Here is a 20,712-nt window from a genome sequence, read left to right on the forward strand (position 1 = left end):
ATACCCAGAGCCTATTATAAAACGCTAGACTGAAGGCAAGTGTCTAAGATACATTTCTCAGTCTATGATGTAGAGACTAAAGAGGACCACAGAGCCTATAACAGAGCCCAGAGCCCAAGGCTGGGCCAGGCTGGGCCGAGGGGAAAAGTAATCATGATTCATGGTGCCTGACAGTGGGTGACGTCTACTGTACCCAGCTGGCTGTACATGGAGATCTATATTTTTAACCTTAAAGCCAGACCACAGTGTCTTCGGTTTTCCAGGCTAAATATAGACTCACTCCTACTGCACACTTCTCCAGTTTCTCACTCCTTTCTGAGAGGCAGGTGGAGGAGAAAAGAGGGTGAGAGGGGGATAGATAGAGAGAGAGAGAGAGAGATGGGGGTTGGGGTGGATAGAGTTTGTGGGGTGGGGGGGAACATGTCGCCCCGGTCCTGATGCAAATAAATCACCCTCAACTGTTGACCCGTGTGTAGCGAAAGGGGTTGGAGGGATTGTTTTCGTACCCCTGCTCTGCCCTCCTCCTCTCCTCCTCCACCTTCCCCCGCCTCTCTGCCCCCTCTCCCACCTCCCTCCATCACTTTCCCCTCTTCCGTGTGACAGGTCAATCTGGATGGATTTCATCTGCCCTCCCTCGTCTAGGGAGGCCAACATCCTGTATGGCAACTAGAAATAGAGTGAGCGCTCTGGGACAGAGGAGTGGAGGGGAGGGGAGGGGAGGAGAGTACTGCTGAGCAGCTAGAGAGAAGTGGTGAGGGTGAGAGGATGGTGTTGTGTCATACACACACATGTAAACAGGCATGGACAACACACACACACAGACACATTCACTCTGTGGTGGTCGTGAGATGGGTGTCTTTGTGAAAGGGGTGCTGTGTGTGGCTGAAACAGAGTCAGCGAGTCTGACCCAAGCCACCCTACTGTCACACGGTCACACAGCCACGGGTGGTGGCCCTCCCTATCCGTTAGACCCTGCCCCACATCTGACAACACACACACACACACACACAATGGCACATAAGCCAGCCTCTTCATCCTCCTCAGCCCTCAACTCATAAGCATGGGAGTGCATACACAGAAAGACACACACACACACACACACACACACACACACACACCTGTCACTTTGTCCTTGTCAGCAGATTCTGGGTCTCTTTCCCCCTGCTGGGTGTTGAACTCCAGTCCCCCTCTGCCAGGGCCACCACTAGGGTAAGGTGCCTGCCTGCCGTCCTCTCAGTCAGGTCTGAACACACACACACACACACACACACACACACACACACACACTAGAACATCTGTTGGTAAAAAGGACAAACTAGTCTCAGCCATAACCCCTCTCCTCACACAGACACAGTAGCCCTTATTCCACGATTCCTCCTGTATTTATTACATGTACAGTACAGTTGTACTGTACATGTAATAAACTGTACATGTACAGTTTGACAGTTTAGTCATTCAGCAGACGCTCTTATCCAGAGTGAATTACAGGTAGTGCCTTAATCTTAAGGTAGCTAGGAGGGACAGCCACATATCACAGCCATAGTAAGTACATTTTTCCTCAATAAAGTAGCTTCCAGCAAAGTCAGAGCTAGTAATACAAATAAAATAAAATATACAAATTAAAGTGTGAGGCATTCTTTTCTCCCCCTAAAAAACATATATATATAAAATATATTGTTGTCCTAACTATTCTTTCACTCTCTCAGTCATGTCTGAGGCTCAGATGGTGACACCTGTGTTTTTGGTGGCTGGTGGTGGCTGACCCACTCCAGCTCAAGCCAGAGTCAGGACTCTCTTTCCCCAGGCAAGGACACTCAGACCCTGGCTCTTTGTTTCCATCACTCAGCCTGTCCTCCTGGAGCTACGTGGCCAGACTGCTCATCGCACTCCCCTCCTCCCCCCATCCCTTCTCATATGCATGGATTTGCATAAAACAAAGACACTGCCTAGCCTGCGTCATCTAAGGAGAGACAGAAACCAAGATGACTGTCGGCCATCAACCGGACCGGGCCAAGCCGAGCCGTAAGAGGTTTGGCAGGTAGTCAGGGTACGGTATGACGTTTTGACACATGGTGGCGAGTAAGATGGACGCCCTCATGGTTTTCCACTTTCCCTCGCTTCCACTCGCCAACAGTCCATTCTCTGACATGGCGTTGTTTATATCCTGTGCAGGTGAGCAGAGGTCACCTGATTCACGGTGGTGACATGGGAGGAGAAGAGGAGCACTTAAAACACTTCATCTAAAGATGATTTGTCCTTGTCTCCCCTGATGCCTTTTGTCCTCTCCCACTCTCTCTCTCTTTTTGCTGAAGTTAAGTGGAGCTGGAGACAGGCCAGCTACTGATCCCAGGCCCCACTTAGAGACAATAAGGGAAATAACACTGGACACACTAAAGGCCATAATGGAATGTCTCGATCTAGCAGTATAGCGTATAGAGATAGAGACCACAGAATATGCCATCCCATTTCAGGCTATTTTGGAAAAGTGATATTTCTTAATACTTTTCACAAATAAATTATGTTTATATATTACTGAGTGTACAAAACATTAGGAACACCTTCCCAATATTGAGTTGCACCCGCTTTTGTCCGCAGAACATTCTCAATTCATCGGGGCATGGACTCCACAAGGTGTCAAAAGCGTTCCACACGGATGCTGGCCCATTTTCACACCAATGCTTCCCACAGTTGTGTCAAGTTGGCTGGATGTCCCTTGGGTGTTCGACCATTCTTGATACACACGGGAAACGGTTGAGCATGAAAAACCCAGCAACGTTGCAGTTAATTGAGACACTCAAATCGCTGCACCTTGCACCTACTGCCATACCCTTTTCAAAGGCACTTAAATATTTTGTCTTGCCCATTCACCTTCTGAATGGCACATATACCTAATCCATGTCTCAATTGTCTCAAGACTTAAAAATATTTGTTTAACCTGTCTTCTCCCCTTCTTCATCTACACTGATTAATGTGGATTTAACAGGTGACATCAATAAGGGATCATAGCTTTCACCTGGTCAGTCTATATCGTGTAAACAGCAGGTGTACCTAATGGTTTGTCCACTCAGTGTACACGTCTTTCTCTGCTTGTGCAGTGTGTTAACTATCTGTAACTCACTCATAACAAATCACTCCCTCGGTCTGAATAGAGTTCCAGTTAGGGGAGCACCAGGCAGTGTACTATTACTGGTCCTGTTGACAGGGTAAGCCCAGTGACTGAGGGCTGAGTAGAGTCACTGGTCCCCGGACACAGACTGGGGATCAGGGGGATGAGAGGGATTTCCCGGTGAGGAGCAGCTGCCTGCAGAGGGAACATGGACGTTTCGGGAAGATGGTTGGAGGTATGAGGGGGGTTGTAATGTATAGTGTACCATATAGGTGACTCCTTTTATGATGGAACAGGATATGATCAGTACAGCTGAACGTAAACACGGCACAAACCACCAAATAAAAATGTTAATACACACTCCTTAAAACACTGTTTCACTCACGCACACACACACACTAGCATGTCTTCTCTGTCACAGTAGGCACCCATATAGACAGAGCAGCTCAAGCCTCATGCTGAACGGAGTGTCCCTCCTAACAGATTAGTTGATGGGTTTTGGTGCGGCACAATCAGCGAAGCCATTACAGAAACAATTGGTTTTGTGATAAACATTGGCCTCAGTTTCCCTTCATCTCTGTGCATCGATTACAGACGACTGCAGAAATGTTCTTTAGTCGGACTCCTTTTGTATATAAACCCGACTCTGGGTGTTGCTACAGGTTCAATAGAATAGAAAGTGCCATAGAACCCAGGAGCTTGGATAAGTGTGTTGTTCTGGCAGATAGACAGAGAGGATTCTCTCTGGTCTCCATAAGACAGGTTTATGTTTACAGCATGGCCCATATATTTCCCGAGATGTACATTAAGAGTGAGGATGGGACATGAACATGCTGGAGTACTGCTCCATGAACATCATAAAGTGATGAGATGGAGAAATATATTGAGAGACATATTGTAGAGGTAACATGGTGGCGGCGTCAGATTCATGAATAAAGAATGACGAACACTATTACATAGCTGTAATGGACCCTTCAGAGAACTACACATTATGTTACGATAACATACAGTACAGACTGGGTCGTTCAGTGTAATACATGTTCAATTGCATTAGATTTCAAATGTGTTGATAGTGAAAAGTGGAAAAACAATTCATTCAATTAAACTGACTCATTAAAAACACTGGTTTTGCGACTGTAAAAGTAATCAACACTTAAAATTAATAATAATTATATGATCAATAATAATCATTTTCAACACTACATTAATAAAAAGAGAGCGAGAAAGAGAGTTGTGTTTTACCTCAGACATCAAGGCCAAGGGCGTAGAGGGCGAGGCTCTCGATCACAGATGGAGGAATTTTCTGGATGACCTGAAAATGCAGATAGCAGAAGACCCAGTCAAAACACACACCATGAATACACACACACACTGAGCAGGCTGCGTTCTCACCTCGGCTACGCAGTAAAATCCATACGGTAGCTTACTGTAGACAAGATTTGATGTGGAGGAAAGGGTAGAACATTTGCATTCCAATAGACTCTGTGTATCCAGTCTCCAGGCATCTAAACATATTCATCCGATATGACAGAAATAACCAGAGAAATGTCTATGACAGAGAGGGAAGTGAAAGACCAAATCAAACGACAAAGTCAACAGTAATGAAAGAGTCATTATTAACCCTAAATATGAATATTTAAATATCACAAATCATATTAACTGCACATTGTTCATGCCAACGTGCACACACACACACACACACACACACACACACACACACTCTGCCGGTATCTTCACGCGCACAGCCGGTGAGTTTTCAGTCAACTCAGCTGGGTATCTACACGCCCAACAGCATATGGTGTACTAATGCAGACACCTACACACACACACAGAGAGAATGTGAGAGTGAGATGCACAAACATATACAGTAGTATACAGCCTTATGCTAATGATGGTGACTTGGCTCCTGGTACCATTGGAGAGGTCGACAGCCCAGCCCTCACTGGCTGGGCCCACACTTAGCATCACTCTGAGGCCTCACTGACTGGGTCTGCACCCAGCATGACTCTGAGCCCTCACTGGCTGGGTCTGGACCTAGCATCACTCTGAGCCATCACTGGCTGGGCCCTCACCGAGCATCACTCTGAGCCCTCACTGGCTAGGCCCACGCCTAGCATCACTCTGAGCCCTCACTGGCTGGGTCTGGACCTAGCATCACTCTGAGCCATCACTGGCTGGGCCCTCACTGAGCATCACTCTGAGCCCTCACCGGCTGGGTCTGGACCTAGCATCACTTTGAGACCTCACTGGCTGGGTCTAGACCCAGCATCACCCTGAGCCCTCACTGGCAGGGTCTAGACCTAGCATCACTCTGAGCCCTCACTGGCTGGGTCTGGACCTAGCATCACTCTGAGCCCTCAATGGCTGGGTCTAGATCTAGCATCACTCTAAACCCTCACTGGCGGGGTCTGGAACTAGCATCACTCACTGGCTGGGTCTGGACCTAGCATCACTCTGAGCCCTCACTGGCTGGGTCTGGACCTAGCATCACTCTGAGCCCTCACTGGCTGGGTCTGGACCTAGCATCACTCTGAGCCCTCACTGGCTGGGTCTGGACCCAGCATCACCCTGAGCCCTCACTGGCTGGGTCTGGACCTAGCATCACTCTGAGCCCTCACTGGCGGGGTCTGGAACTAGCATCACTCACTGGCTGGGTCTAGACCTAGCATCACTCTAAACCCTCACTGGCGGGGTCTGGAACTAGCATCACTCACTGGCTGGGTCTGGACCTAGCATCACTCTGAGCCCTCACTGGCGGGGTCTAGACCTAGTATCACTCTAAACCCTCACTGGCTGGGTATGGAACTAGCATCACTCACTGGCTGGGTCTAGACCTAGCATCACTCACTGGGTCTGGACCTAGCATCACTCTGAGCCCTCACTAGCTAGGCCCATGCCTAGCATCACTCTGAGCCCTCACCGGCTGGGTCTGGACCCAGCATCACCCTGAGCCCTCACTGACTGGGTCTGGACCCAGCATCAAACTGAGCCCTCACTGGCTGGGTCTGGACCTAGCATCACTCTGAGCCCTCACTGGCTGGGTCTGGACCTAGCATCACTCTGAGCCCTCACTGGCTGGGTCTGGACCTAGCATCACTCTGAGCCCTCACTGGCTGGGTCTGGACCCAGCATCACCCTGAGCCCTCACTGGCTGGGTCTGGACCCAGCATCACCCTGAGCCCTCACTGACTGGGTCTGGACCCAGCATCAAACTGAGCCCTCACCGGCTGGGTCTGGACCCAGCATCACCCTGAGCCCTCACTGACTGGGTCTGGACCCAGCATCAAACTGAGCCTTCACTGGCTGGGTCTGGACCTAGCATCACTCTGAGCCCTCACTGGCTGGGTCTGGACCTAGCATCACCCTGAGCCCTCACTGGCTGGGTCTGGACCTAGCATAACTCTGAGCCCTCAATGGCTGGGCCCAGACAGACAGACAGACAGACAGACAATGTAGGAATGAGATGGGGATGAAATAGAGAGGAGAGAAAGAGAGATGGAAGCTCTGGGAGGAGTGGAGGTCACCTTGCTTGGTTAAGAGATCAATGTCCGTTTGACATGCAGCGAGGTGGTGTGGTGTGTGTGTGCATGTGTGTGTGTATGTGCATATCAAATCAGTAGAGTTAGTGTGAAAAGTCTGAGTGGTATCACTCCGCATCGTTGAGGATGAAAAAAATATTTATTTATTTATTCTGTAAAAATCATTATTCATATTTATTTAAAATGTTTTGCTTTTATACAAACCATCTATAATTGAAACATATGAATAAGCAGTGGTAACATTTGAAATAAAATAATTGTACACACACCCACAGCAGTGGTGAAAAAATGACAATCTCTACACTGCAGTGGAGAAAATCTGAAATTATTGGGTTTTCAAATAAATGCCACATAACTCAATTTTACTGAGCACCGACAAACTCCAGGAAAACAGCGGTGACGCAGTCTGCTGGTGTAGAGAGCACAGCAGGACATAAAGTCAGCGCTTCTAAATCACTGCACGTGTAAACGTTTATCAGAGAGATGCAGATACGTTATGCCTGAACGCAGACCAAACTAGCCACTTCTCTGAAGAAGCGGACGGGTACGTTCAAGGACCTTCTATATAGAAGTGCTATTTATTTAGTTAATATGATTCCCTGCAACCTTCTAGAACCAGGTGGTAATGAAGAGTTAATAATAACTTCCTAAATTCATATCGGTGCACAGTATATTTGGCAATAATTGGTTAATGCTTCTGACTCACACAGGAGCATATAAAGATACATACATTCAGCCTCCAAAATGAACTGAAATAACTCATGAGAATAAGGAGGCGCTAGGCTACTTTGGCTTGAAGTGCTTCCAAAAAAACGTATAGATTATTCAGACTTTTGGGGTAATTACTTCAACCGGAGTAGCCTAGCACATTCATATCATCAGAGTTATTTTGATTTAAAAATAATACAAAAAATAGTTGAAGATTTTTTTTCTAAATGAGTTTTTTTCTAGAATGAAAAGCAGATGTCATTCAGAGAGAAAGAGAAAGTATTTTAAAGTAGAAGTCCGCTGCTCTCTCTCTCTGTCTCTGTCCTGCCATCCTCTGTGCCACCGGACCTCAGGGAGCTGGTGTTGGATTCATTTAAGTCCCAGTCCCTTTAGCTCCATTTGCAGACATATAAAATTACCCCTCAGAGTACGGCTACACTTCATTATCAACATAACCTGCAGCCAGCCACTCTCAAGGACAACTCTCTAATGAGTCACATGCCTATTCCCTCTAAAATATCTATTTGAAGCACAAAGTTTCGACTTTCTGCTGCCCCAAAGAGGATAAAATGAGAGGAATATTTCCCAGTAAAATAAGCGCATCTTAATTGATCCCTGATGCACGTTTCCCCCTGAAGGAGGGAGAAAGCTTTTATTCTCAGAGAGGATAGGAGGTGAGTAATGTTGCTGTTTCCTGTTTTCTCCCAGCGTCCTCAACCAACCTGGGCAGGCCTTATAAGAAGGTTAGTAGGGAGGGGATATGCCTCACCATTCAGTCAGGGAAAGGATAAAACAAATATTTTCCAATACAGTATATTGTTTTATTTGATTTAACATGAATAATGCTTGTAAAGCACATTTTTACTGTGTCGTGGATATTGAATAAAAAGTCTGATTTGGGGAGTATGTTTTATCCAAACAATTAGGCCTACCCTCCTGGGTTGTTCTTGTCAAGAATAGAGTTGATGGCCTTTACCTGTTAGAAGGTAGGTCGTCTTAAGCTGTCTAAATAAAGCATAAACAAAAGCTGTGTGTTCTATTATTCATTGGACTCTGTTTGGCCCAGAGAGAATCCAGGTTAGCACGCCAACCCCACGTTTCCTGTCTGCCCTTCTCACTCTGCCCTCTGTCCGTGTGTGTATGTGTGTGTTTGTGTGTGTGTGTGTTTGCACCCTGTCTCTGCACCTTCACACACACACAGACACATAGATAAACGAAGATGTTCAGAGGTGAAAAGTCATAACACCTGCGCAGACCAACACAAACACACACTACAAGATTTCTCTCTCTCATAATCACACACACACTACAAGATCTATCTCTCTCATAATCACACACACACTACAAGATCTATCTCTCTCATAATCACACACACAGACACACACACACTAATGTATCTTGGTAAAAAGGACAAACTAGGTGCATGTTACTCAGTCTCAGCCCTAACCCCTCGCCTCTCTAACACATAGAGCCAAAGCAGGTTAAGGACAGTGTGTTGTTCTACATTTAAATCATTAGCCTGTTGATATAGGAATCAGTGTGATTTACATTAATACCCAGAGGGGGAATATTGTGACAGAGGAGAGGTTTGTCACCAGTCCCTGATTCTCTAATGAACACACCAATAATGACACATAGACACATACTGTGCTTACACACACGTGACTTAACCGGACAAGCTGTAGCAAAACTCTCTTACACTCTTTGGAACACACAAGCACACATTTGGAGACTGGTAAAACTGCAGTGAGTGTTGAGCTCTCTGTATACAGTCTGGAGCTAAGTGGCTGCTATGATGGCAGTATATATTATTCAGTCAGTAATAATGTAGAGCGTAAGCTGTGTGTGTATCTCACACACGGAGCTGTCTCTCTATGAAGAGGAAATGAGTGTGTTCCCCTGGGTTAGGGATTACTCTAATGACTTTGTGTACGGCCCTGTGCGCTCTCACTTTTGACCTCCATACATCCTCTGAAAGACAGCCTGACACACAGACAGAGACACACGCATGGACAAATGTACACACACACACACACTCATGAACAAACGCACTCACATACCCGCACGCCCAAATCCTCCCGAGTCCCTCTCCTGGGCCCCTTTTTGAGCCCCTGGAGGATTCGGGACCCCTGCCTACCTATTTTGGGATCCGTCAATAGGCTTGTTGCTCCCTGAGCGAACACCCCGCCCTGCGTTGCATCGCTCTGAATGAACACCTCAGTGAGAGCAGATAGAACCATCACTCAGATAACCATGCACTGTAGCAAGGGGAAATTAGCAACAGAATCTATCGCTAATCTGTCAGTCCTCACTCAAATGTGCCATATTTCTATATATTGTGGTTAAATCAAAGAATATAAAAACAAAGATTAAAATCATTAATTATGGATGATGGCCATCACATGATCCACAAATCAACAGCTGAGGACTAATCTTCACTACATCTGATTCTATTCTAAAAGAACAATAAATTACAGAGACAGAAAGTGTGTGTGTATTGGATGGGGCTAGTAGGACTGATTGATATCTGGCAGTGAAGACAGACAGACAGACAGACAGACAGACAGACAGACAGACAGACAGACAGACAGACAGACAGACAGACAGACAGACAGACAGACAGACAGACAGACAGACAGACAGACAGACAGACAGACAGACAGACAGACAGACAGACAGACAGACAACACTAAATAAAACAATTAACTCACGTCCCAGCTGCCAATCTATGAGAAAGAGGATCGTGCCAATCTGCCTGATGTTTTTATAACCGTTCAGCGACTTCAACGCTTCCCAACTTCCATTCCAAACTTCAGGTCAGATTTTTTCTTTATTTTTCCCTTCACCTAACTGTTTTATATGTGGCTGAGAAAGAAAAGCAGGAAAATGTTTTCTATAATTTGTAAAACCAACCAACAAACAAACAAACAAACAAACAAACAAACAAAGACAGACAGACAGACAGACAGACAGACAGACAGACAGACAGACAGACAGACAGACAGACAGACAGACAGACAGACAGACAGACAGACAGACAGAAAGTGAGGGTCGAGTCATTCTCAACATACAGCTCCAAAAACTCCCCCAAAATGATAGGAATAGGCTCCTTATACATAAAGCAACACTCTGCCAAGATAAAGAGCCAAATATTAAGAAAGCAATGTTCAAATACAGTGAACAGAATAACAGACGCAAAAAGCTGAATAATATCCTCCCAAAATTATGCAAATAATTGTTGGTTGTTTTGTGTGGCTAATATAAAATATATCAATACATGGCATCTCCATGGCCGGGGATCAAACACGTATGTAATTAGATAAATTGAGTAGTTTCTCCTAAGTAAGCAGGTGAGGGGCTTGGCTGTAAATTGCGTGGTGTGTGCATGCTAAGACACAAGCCTGGCACAGCTGCAGAGAGCCACACTCACAATTTATCATCTCTACATCGCAGGAGCCGCTGGCCCACTCCGCTATTAATCATCAGCAAAATCATTTCATTCAGCCCCGGCTCCAACTATTGTCTCAGTCCCCCCCTCTCTCTACCCCCTCCATCGCCCCCCCCTCGGCCCTCGCTCTGGGCACATCAGCCACCACAGCAGAAGCAGCACACACCCTCCTCCTCACACATAACCATCGGAGCAGGAAAGGAGTGAAGGAATTAAAGAGGCTCTTCGTCTGTGTAATAGGGCAACACATCATCACTTGCACATTGGAGGTTATTTGGGTGAATTAATGAAGAAGCTTGTTAAGAGTAGCCTCGCAAGCCGCTGATCTCACGGCGAACATTCATGTAAGCTCGCGAGATCAGGCGGTTTGCGAGGCTATGTTAGGGTGGATGCTTCCGTTTTTCTATCAATGAAGAAATGCAATGATTCTGTTATTTTAATTTCACCTAACTCATTTGTATACGTTAAACAGTGATCAAACTGCACCTGCTTAGTTTTAACAGATACTATGATTAGACACAATGCAAATTGTTTCATCAATGTGAGATGATCATGAATTTAAACTGGAGGTGTCAAAACAATATGCACCCCGCTCCCCAACATGAACAATATTTTCACATAACCCTCCCCTTGTACTGTAAAAAAAAAATACACCCCCCCATAAAATTCTCTCTAAAACAATGATTACCACCACAAATAACAATAACTGTAGCAATCCTGTGTTGATAACTGTGGATATGGACCTGTCCACTTCAGCATGGTATTGTGGCACAGTCAATGTGGCACAGGCAGGGCAACAGGCCAGAAGGTTGAGGTTTCTCTGACCACCACGGATGAGCTCTCGCTCCCTACCTGTTTCATTACACTACGATCAGAGCCGGCTGCAGACAATGATCAGCTAGGGGGAAATAATATTTTCAACATATTGATGCTATATTTATAATTATTATAAATACATGCAACCATTTTCCACTAACAAGTTTCTGTGCCAATGCACCACACACAACCCATGAGCAATACATAATTGCACACCTAGTACCGACTTTGAGCGCTTCATCATGGTTTGGAGGCTGGAATTATGTTAGAGTGGAGTGGATGAACGTGCGCAGGTAGCCTACGGGATACTTTTGAAGTAGCCTAATCAGACTAAAACATTGTGACTGGTTGTGTTTATGCCACCCATAAAAGGTAATACATTTTAAAAGTGAAATAACAAATATTTATGCTATATTGAAGCGTTAGGTTGTAGGTCAAGGAATAGCCGCTTGGATCGGAAACTAGGCAGAACGCGTGTTGAGCTTTGCTGAATAACTGGGCCTGCTGGGAGCATAGGCCTATGTCTTCACACTATATAGAACGACTTGGGAGAATGATGATCGGCAACAGACAGCGCATCAGTATCAGAAGTAAAAATACAGCCAGACTGTCCTGTACTGTGCCTTTCTAGACCTTATAATCTGTCGAGAGTAGACACACAACTGATCCAAATGGAATGAAACATTCTCAAATGGAATGAAACATTCAAATCACAGAGCTTTTGCGCTATTATTGAAATCACACTTTCACTGCAGTTTACAGCCTAGCGTAGAAATGTACTCACTTGAAAACAATAATGCAAATATGAATTGCATTGTGGTGTTGTAAGCTAGTCTAGGTAGAATAATTGTATTGTCCCTAAGGCCATTCACATGTAATTAACTGTATAACAGATCTATTTATTTATAAAGTGAGGCAAGGCAGTGATTAAAAAGAAAATCCTAATAAAAACATCTAATTAAAGTTGTACCCCTTGAAATAATACCAAACAACCTTTGTACAACACCTAGGGACCTCACCAAGTGATTTCAGCCTTTTGGTATTGTAGCGAATGGTGGGGCAGGGAATACAACTCGGGTCACTGGCGTGAAAGACAAACACCCTATGCATCGTGCCAATAGGGTTAACCCACATGGTGGGAATTGTAACGTGGCGGCAGGTAGCCTAGTGGTTGGAGCGTTGGACTAGTAACCGAAAGGTTGCAAGATCAAATCCCCGAGCTGACAAGATAAAAATCGGTCGTTCTGCCCCTGAACAAGGCAGTTAACCCACTGTTCCTAGGCCGTAATTGAAAATAAGAATTTGTTCTTAACTGATTGCCTAGTTAAATAAAGGTAAAATCATAATATACCAAGGTTTTCTACACTGCCCCCTCTGTACTTGAAGGCACCTCCCTGTGCTTTGACTACTCAGCCCCCTAGCACATCTGAGCAGTTGGCCGCACGGCCACCCTCCCACTTCTGAGACCAGTGTACCAAACGGCAGGACAAGGAAGTGAAACCAGGTCACTGGTGTGAACACCCTATGCATCGTGCCAACTCACTTGGTAGGAATAGTGTCAGTAACTCTTAGCAATTTACAGGAGCAATTAGGGTTAAGTGCCTTGCTCAAGTGCACATCAGATTTTTCACCTAGTCAGCTCGAGATTCGAACCAGCAACCTTTCGGTTACTGGCCCAATGCTCTTAACCGCGAGGCTACCTGCCACTCTCATCACGACTCATATAGTGAGGATTGTGACAGTATAATGGTTTTGGAGTCACAGGAACCAGGGTTTGAGTCCCAGTCAGGGTTCCTCCCTAATCCACTATATTGGTGTCAGGTGTTGGAAAGCACCATTGAAAGCATGTCCCAGACGAGTTTTAGTCACAGTACATTTGTGTTAGGCTAGCAGTGTTTCTGTACTGCACATGAGATGGCAGAGCATACAAAACAAATGTGCACCTGATTGATACAAATCATCATGATATCATTCTGCCAGGTAGGCCTACTTTGCATTCAGCATTTAATTGAAGTTGTGTCAAATTGGCTGGATGGCGGACCATTCTTGATACACACGGGAAACTGTTGAGCGTGAAAACCCCAGCAGTGTTACAGTTCTTGACACAGTCAACCCGGTGCGCCTACTACCATACTCCGTTCAAAGGCACTTAAATATTTTGTCTTGCCCATTCACCCTCTGAATGGCACACATACACAATCCATGTCTCAATTGTCTCAAGACTTTAAAATCCTTTAACCTGTCTCCTCCCTTTCATCTACACTGATGCAAGTGAATTTAACAGATGACATCAATAAGGTATCATAGCTTTCACCCCGGTTCACCTGGTCAGTCTACGTCATGGAAAGAGCAGGTGTTCCTAATGTTTTGTACATTCAGTATCTCTCTTACTTTTAGAAGTGTTTACTTCAGGCTGACTAATAGCATCTATTGAGTTGCAATGCCCGATAATTGAATATCCAAATCAACTTAAATGATCTACATAATGTGTTTTGCAGCAACACAATTCAAAAGGAAGGATACAGCTAACTTTTTTCCTTTTATTGTTTGCGATTCACAAATTATTTTGATTCCCATGATTTGATTCACCACAATTTAACCAAACCACAACTCCTACTACAACGGCGACGCACATCATTCAATTTGTCAAAAATAATGATTAAAAAGAATAGTTTCATATGAATTAAATTAATCACTTCTTTTTTTTTTCTTTTTTTTTACTATTCTGAGAAATGTGAAGGGACGTCTGTTATATAGTAAATTCAATCTGTACGGCCTAAACAAGATCAATAGGGGATATTGTTTTACTGCGTGTCTCATGGCTTTACTGTTCTTTCATGTGCAATGATGCACCTGGCCTCTCCGCTGCCTATCAGCTATCCCTCTATGTTCTTGTGGATTTCTGTAGACAATTGGTGCAGATTTCAATGACTTGATGTGTGGTATGATTGCTAGTTAACCTATTGCAGATATGGACAAACGATCCACCTACCACTACTGTCACTATGGATAGCGGGCAGGATAGAGTTGACTGTATAGTAAGTGTGCAGAAAAGCGTAGTGCATAAGGGAAGTACCAAAACACCTTTATAGTGGGGGGCACATGCAAGAAGATGAGGAAATGTGGCTATATGGAAGAAATGATATAGTAAAACCAGCAAAACGGGGAATGTAAACCACAGAAAAATGCACTACCCTCCTGAGCCCAATACAAATTCAAAAAAAATCACACAACCCTCCCCAAAGTAAAAAAAAAAGTTACACCCCAGTAACCTCCCACCTCAGTAACCTCCCACCTCAGTAACCTCCCACCTCAGTAACCTCCCACCCCAGTAACCTCCCACCCCAGTAACCTCCCACCCCAGTAATCTCCCTCCCACCCCAGTAATCTCCCTCCCACCCCAGTAACCTCCCTCCCACCCCAGTAACCTCCCACCCTCCCGCCCCAGTAACCTCCCACCCCAGTAATCTCCCACCCCAGTAAATTTCGAACTGTCCCTTATCAAGAGAAAAGAGACACCAACCTCTATAAAGGTGATTTAAACGTTAGGATAAGATGACCTCACCCATGCTCATCCATGTTCAGAGTATGCATGCATGCACACACTCGCAGATACAGACACACACAAAACCTTCCATTCACCTCTTAATGTGCACATTGCTGCATTGGTGTGCTGCTAAAAACGAAAAGGAAAGAAAGAGAGTGAGATTGAATTGAATCCCTGAAATGCTGTCTTATTCACACTGTCACATCTCTGTCCTTATTAACCAATTGTTGTAGAACACTAAAACAAAACGCCCTCCTTCATTCTCCTACACATGTCTCTTGGACAGTTTGACATGACAACACATTGAGAGGGATCTTCAGTTACTGTCCCCTCGGGGACACTAAGATGAAGATCCATCCTCAGAAGAGATCTCAAAGGTCATAAAGTAAAAACACCAACCCAACAACGGGTTGGGAGAAGCGCTAATGTGCCTCATCTGCCCACGCCTACCCCGGTGACTCATTATGCATCGCGCTGGCTCCTACACCCATCACATGCACGACAGAGCCCTCTTCGCCTGCTGGGTGTACCCCTGTCTTTCGGAGCATGGTCTGTTCTCTGTCCTAGGCCAAATGCAAGGGGGGAGGAGGGCAGGGGGGAGAGAACGGTGAAAAGGGGTAGATAGGGATTGGGCTGTTGCAGAATACACACACACACACATAGATAGCTATAGAAACACAGGAACATACAAGTATAGTCTCACAAAAATAGTCACACACACAGGCACGGATTTGGCATATAAACATAGACATGTGCACACACGCACACACACACACACACACACACACACACACACACACACACACACACACACACGAATGCAAGGACATATTTCCATTGCCCCACTAACATGTGGAACTACAACAAATCCAGATGTTCCAAAAATCATAAATGTCCAAAAAATGTAGTTTGCATGAAAGCACAACAAAAAGTAAGCTCACCTTTTTGTTATGAATCATTCAAATTGAGGATGAAATGCATCACTTCACTTTGAATGAAACATGTAATCACAATGTATAATGCACACACGTATGCTACTGGCATTGTACTAACTAAGCTTTACATCCAATGACATGAAGGATAGATTGATACTGAAAATAATTATGGAATGTAAATACATACCCAGGAGGCTTGGTCCATGGCAAATAATGTTGACTCTTACCTCAAATATACCTTTAATTTAGTTTATTCAATTTGAGGAATTTTTTTTTATTACATGAAATTGTATTTAGTTCAAATAAATATTGAACAGTGAAACAAAGTCTAATTAGTAATGAGACTGTCTATCTTACACCTTTCTTTCTTTTGAAATAAAACAGGAATAACTTTGTAGTAATACTATTACTACTGACCTGTAAAGATGCTCACAGAAATGTTAAGGTGCATCAAATTCCAAACTGATTTTATCTCTAACAAAAATACAACGTGTATGTATTTTCAAAGTTAAATTGTGTTCCACATTTAAGATGTTGTTTGAGGTTTTGAATGAGGCTAATATTAGACAGGGTTGCAACCTAGCCAACCAAATTGTTACTGATGTGATTATCTGGCATGTGTCATGCCTCCTTCCATCTGCACAGATGAAGACAAATCCCACAGACTAGAACTTAAGGAAAATTTGATGAAAACGGATGGATACCAATTCACATATAGCGTAATTCAAGTCAACCCCCAAATGTAACTCCTCGTGTCTATTCCCATTAACATTAACTACTCTGGTTTTGTTTGTGAAATCCACATTCAATCATTATCTCTGCAGGTCTATGTCAAGAGAAAATTGAGAAACTTAATGAAAGGCCAATTACATACATTTATTGCATTTCATTTAATTGTAAGAAATGAAAAAAGAGCACATATGAACATCACATAATATGGTTAGTGAGGGAAATAATTTTGCACAGCAAAATATATAACAGGAAAGTTTAATTAACATATGTCTTAAAGATTTTTGGATGAATGGTATCCCCCCATTTTGTACAAGCAGGGTGTCAATCCCTGTCTATTTAACAATGTCCAGACATTATTGATTATAATAATATTATTGCCTTGTAAATAATGAGTTTGTCTGAGCCAAAAATAATCTCGTACTGGTTGACAACAAACTATTAAAATTAAGTTATCCAGCAATGCCAAAAAGTATCTGTCTGCGTTTTTGAATTAGCTTCATAGAGTTCCCATTCTGTGATATATTGCAGACTACATTTTAGTGCAATTCAGTCCAAAATACATTATCAAAATGCATGGTTCATGCTGATTTAGGGCTGAAGTTTCTCCTTATTTAATACTTTGGTTTAAAATACAGTGAGTGGTAGGTGAAGACAAACACTACTACAGCTGTCAAACTACTGCTTGAACTGCAAGAACATGCTGCAAAAAGCGCTGCTTATGCATGGAAACAATACTGTTAAATTGTATAAATTGGAGCGGCCCCAACCTCTCCTACCCAATGACAGGAAAATAATTTAGAGCACAGGACTTTGAAACCTACAGCTAAATGATCCGAATCATCTACATCACATTCTTCTTTAAATATCAACGTGTAGCACATCCATGTTCTCTTTTAGATTTACAGATTATAACAACTACTGTAGGTCTACATATACTTCAATTAAAATCCATAGCATTCCAGAGTTGTTAAATGCACAAGGATGGGGTATTTCTTTTTTTTTTTAAATACACAAACTGCTTTTAAGCAACATACAGTTTAGTCCCATATAGGGATAGATAATTCCTTTTAGAATAGTTGAGGTCCTTTTTGCTCCCTCGCTACATGGATCCCCGCCGAACAACTTCCATCAGGAATGCGTCATTCACTGTATAGAAATGGGCGCTTAGTCGTATCATTCAACACAGTTGAAATGCACTTACACGGGAAGGGGGTGGTGGTATAAGAGTCCTCGTCACTTTTTTGTTGCTGTCCCAAAAAAGTGATCAGGTCATAAAACAAGTATGAATGCCATGCTGGAGTCATCCGATAAAAGTACATTTTCAAGCACAAAAGGAAAAGAAAAACCGTACATGTCCAGCATGCAGGCCAGTTCAATAACATATCTCTTTTAAAATAATGGATATTGTTTATTATGAGTAATAGTCTGTTTGTTGCTTAACACAAAATAGCAAGCATAACGCATGAGATGAGGTGGGGTAAAATGGCAGGCTCGCAGTCCTCCGAGTTTGGCAGAACAAAAACAGAAAGGGAAAAAGGCCAAAAATGTCTTCTTACTGTAGATGGATGCAGTTTTTGACCGGTGTTTGTACACGGATTTCAAAGTCGAAAGGTGAAAAAGGCAAGTCGATGAACTTCCAAGGCGTATACTTAGTGCTTGCATGCACACATAGTATACAGCAACATTGCAAAGTTAAAACAACTTCGAAAAATAATAGATGATAGTTCATATTCAAAACACCGCAAGTTAAATGAACAACGATGAAAAAGAGCTTGACAAAAATATGAATCAAATAATAAGTATGGTAGCAAAAAAAGATGGCAGGTTTCAGTTTCTACTCCAAAATGAAGGACAATTATGACAAAGTTCCATCTTTCTATTGCAAGCCCCAAAACTCAAAACCGTTATTTGACAGACTTGAGCAAACCCCTGTTGTCAAAAAAAAATTAAAACCGAAAAAAAAAGTTGGCTAATTAGTTTTCTTCGTCTAGTATGCCCCATTACAAAAAAAATCACAATGAAAACTTTTTAATGAGGGAACTGACAAACTCTGTTTTCATGATAATGTCGAGACTCACATGAAAAACTCCGGGGAGGAAGGGTTGTTGTCACTGCTGGATCCATTTTCTCTGAAGCCGTTGCTGATGAGCTTCTCATATTTTTCTTTGTATGCGTCCCTCTCCCGGGCCAGCCTGGAGATCTCCGCCTTGAGGTGGTCGACTTGCTGGACGAGCTGCGTCTTCTCGCCCTCCAGGACGTGCCGCTGCTGCACCCGCTTGTAGCGGCAGGACTGCGCATAGCCTCTGTTCTTTAGGGTCCTTCTCTTCTGTTTCAGCCGGATCACTTCTTCCTTGCTGACTCCCCGTAGCTGCCGGTTGAGCTCCCGCACCGACATGCCCACCAGCTGGTCGTCCGAAAACCGGTCGTCCAAATGTCCCATGTGTGGGTGGTTTCCTCCGGAGCTGCCGTTGGACGAGACACCGGGTGATTGGTGATGGTGGCCACCGTTGTGGTGGTGATGGTGGTGGTGGGGACCCCCGTTCTGGGCTGCTGCGGCGGCGATAACTGCGGACACCACCGCCGCGGCAGAGCCCATCTCTTCCCCGCCCATGGTGCCTCCTCCTCCGGCTCCGCCGGCAAACTGCTGCCCTCTAGCATAGCCATCGAAGGACTGGAGCTGGTGACTGCTGTTGATAAGCGCCTCAACTGCGTCTTCGGGGCTGAAGCCCAGCGCCTCCGGATTCAACTGCGGTTGATAACCGGACATCCAGTAGAAATCCTCCAAGTGTGCCTTCTGTTCGCTCCCCGACCCCGGACTGGGCGACGAGAAGCTTGGAGAAGGGGGCACCGAGCTGCAAGGCGTGCTCATCGGGGTGGAAGACAAGGATCCCCCGGCAATAAGGCGGCTGCACTGGCTGATGTTGCGATCGGGCTCCACCGGCTCCTTTTTCACTTCAAACTTCATCAGATCGAAGTCATTAACATATTCCATGGCCAGGGGACTGGTGGGCAGGTCGGAGTTGCTCATTGCCAGTTCTGATGCCATCCTCTTGCTGCCGACAGTCCTCCAAAGGGGGTGAAGAGCAGCTGTCAAACTGGGTTGGTTTGGAAGAACGTGAGCCAGTTTGCTTTTTAAGCGTATTTGTCTTAAAGTGAAAAAATTGGTTTTCAATGTCCTTTTTGCAGCGACGAGTTCCCAGCTGTAAATTAATAGTTTTCTTTTCAGAGTCTACTGCACAGACGCACCAGAGCCGAGCTCGCGAGTTGCGGAGTCCTCTTTCAGCATGAGAAAGTCTGCGAATTGGTATTTTTAACATTTAACACTTTACTGTTTCTTCATGGATAGGCCTACATTGCGTAAAGCGGAGAGGGTGAAATGGCGAAGGAGAGGGGTAAATGTAGCCTCGCACGTGAAATGCCTTTCACTTGTAGGCGATTTTTTAGAAGGATCACACAGCAGATGAGTTTAAAAGCATTGCAGAGTTTTATAGCAGCCCTGACGTCAGATTGGAAATGGGAAATTGACTTGGACGAAGAGCCAATGGGCTCGCACAATCTATGGGCTAATTAACATATTAGCACAGAAACAAAACTTTTCTCAACTGTCAAAGGCTATCAGCTGACTGTCAGCTGCAACTCAACAACTCTTTCGCCTCTCCATTTTAGGTATATTATTTTAATGGACATTTATTCTACCATTTGGATAAACAAATAACCATGAAAATATCTCACTGTGCTCATGGTGGGGAAAGGACAGTAGGCTGTGTGCACATTATGGTTTGATTTAGTGTTGTTGCAAGTGGTGCTGGTAACATTTTAATACCCACATGTAATTTACAATATGCAAACTATGAAGTTATTGAAGCAATAATATATATTAT

The 20,712-nt window shown here is 44.3% G+C and overlaps 1 protein-coding gene across 2 annotated transcripts in view; it reads right to left on the minus strand.

Annotated features, from left to right (window-relative positions):
* Positions 1-20,461, minus strand: part of LOC115203180 (transcription factor Maf) — a 155,320-nt gene extending 134,859 nt beyond the window's left edge. Inside the window, exons 1-3 of one of the 2 annotated variants that reach the window (XR_003880124.1) lie at positions 18,910-20,461; positions 4,349-4,418; positions 1,119-1,243 (exon numbers count right to left, since the gene is read on the minus strand). Coding sequence is in view for 1 of the 2 variants with exons in the window: in XM_029767609.1 (XP_029623469.1) it covers positions 4,391-4,418; positions 18,910-19,877 (996 nt within the window). In the remaining variant the exon portion in view is untranslated. The remainder of the gene's footprint in view (positions 1-1,118; positions 1,244-4,348; positions 4,419-18,909) is intronic. The other variant, XM_029767609.1, reaches the window with a different exon arrangement.
* Positions 20,462-20,712: the final 251 nt, after the last annotated feature.

Source organism: Salmo trutta, chromosome 12 (assembly GCF_901001165.1).
Source record: "Salmo trutta chromosome 12, fSalTru1.1, whole genome shotgun sequence".
NCBI classification, from domain to species: Eukaryota; Metazoa; Chordata; class Actinopteri; order Salmoniformes; family Salmonidae; genus Salmo; species Salmo trutta.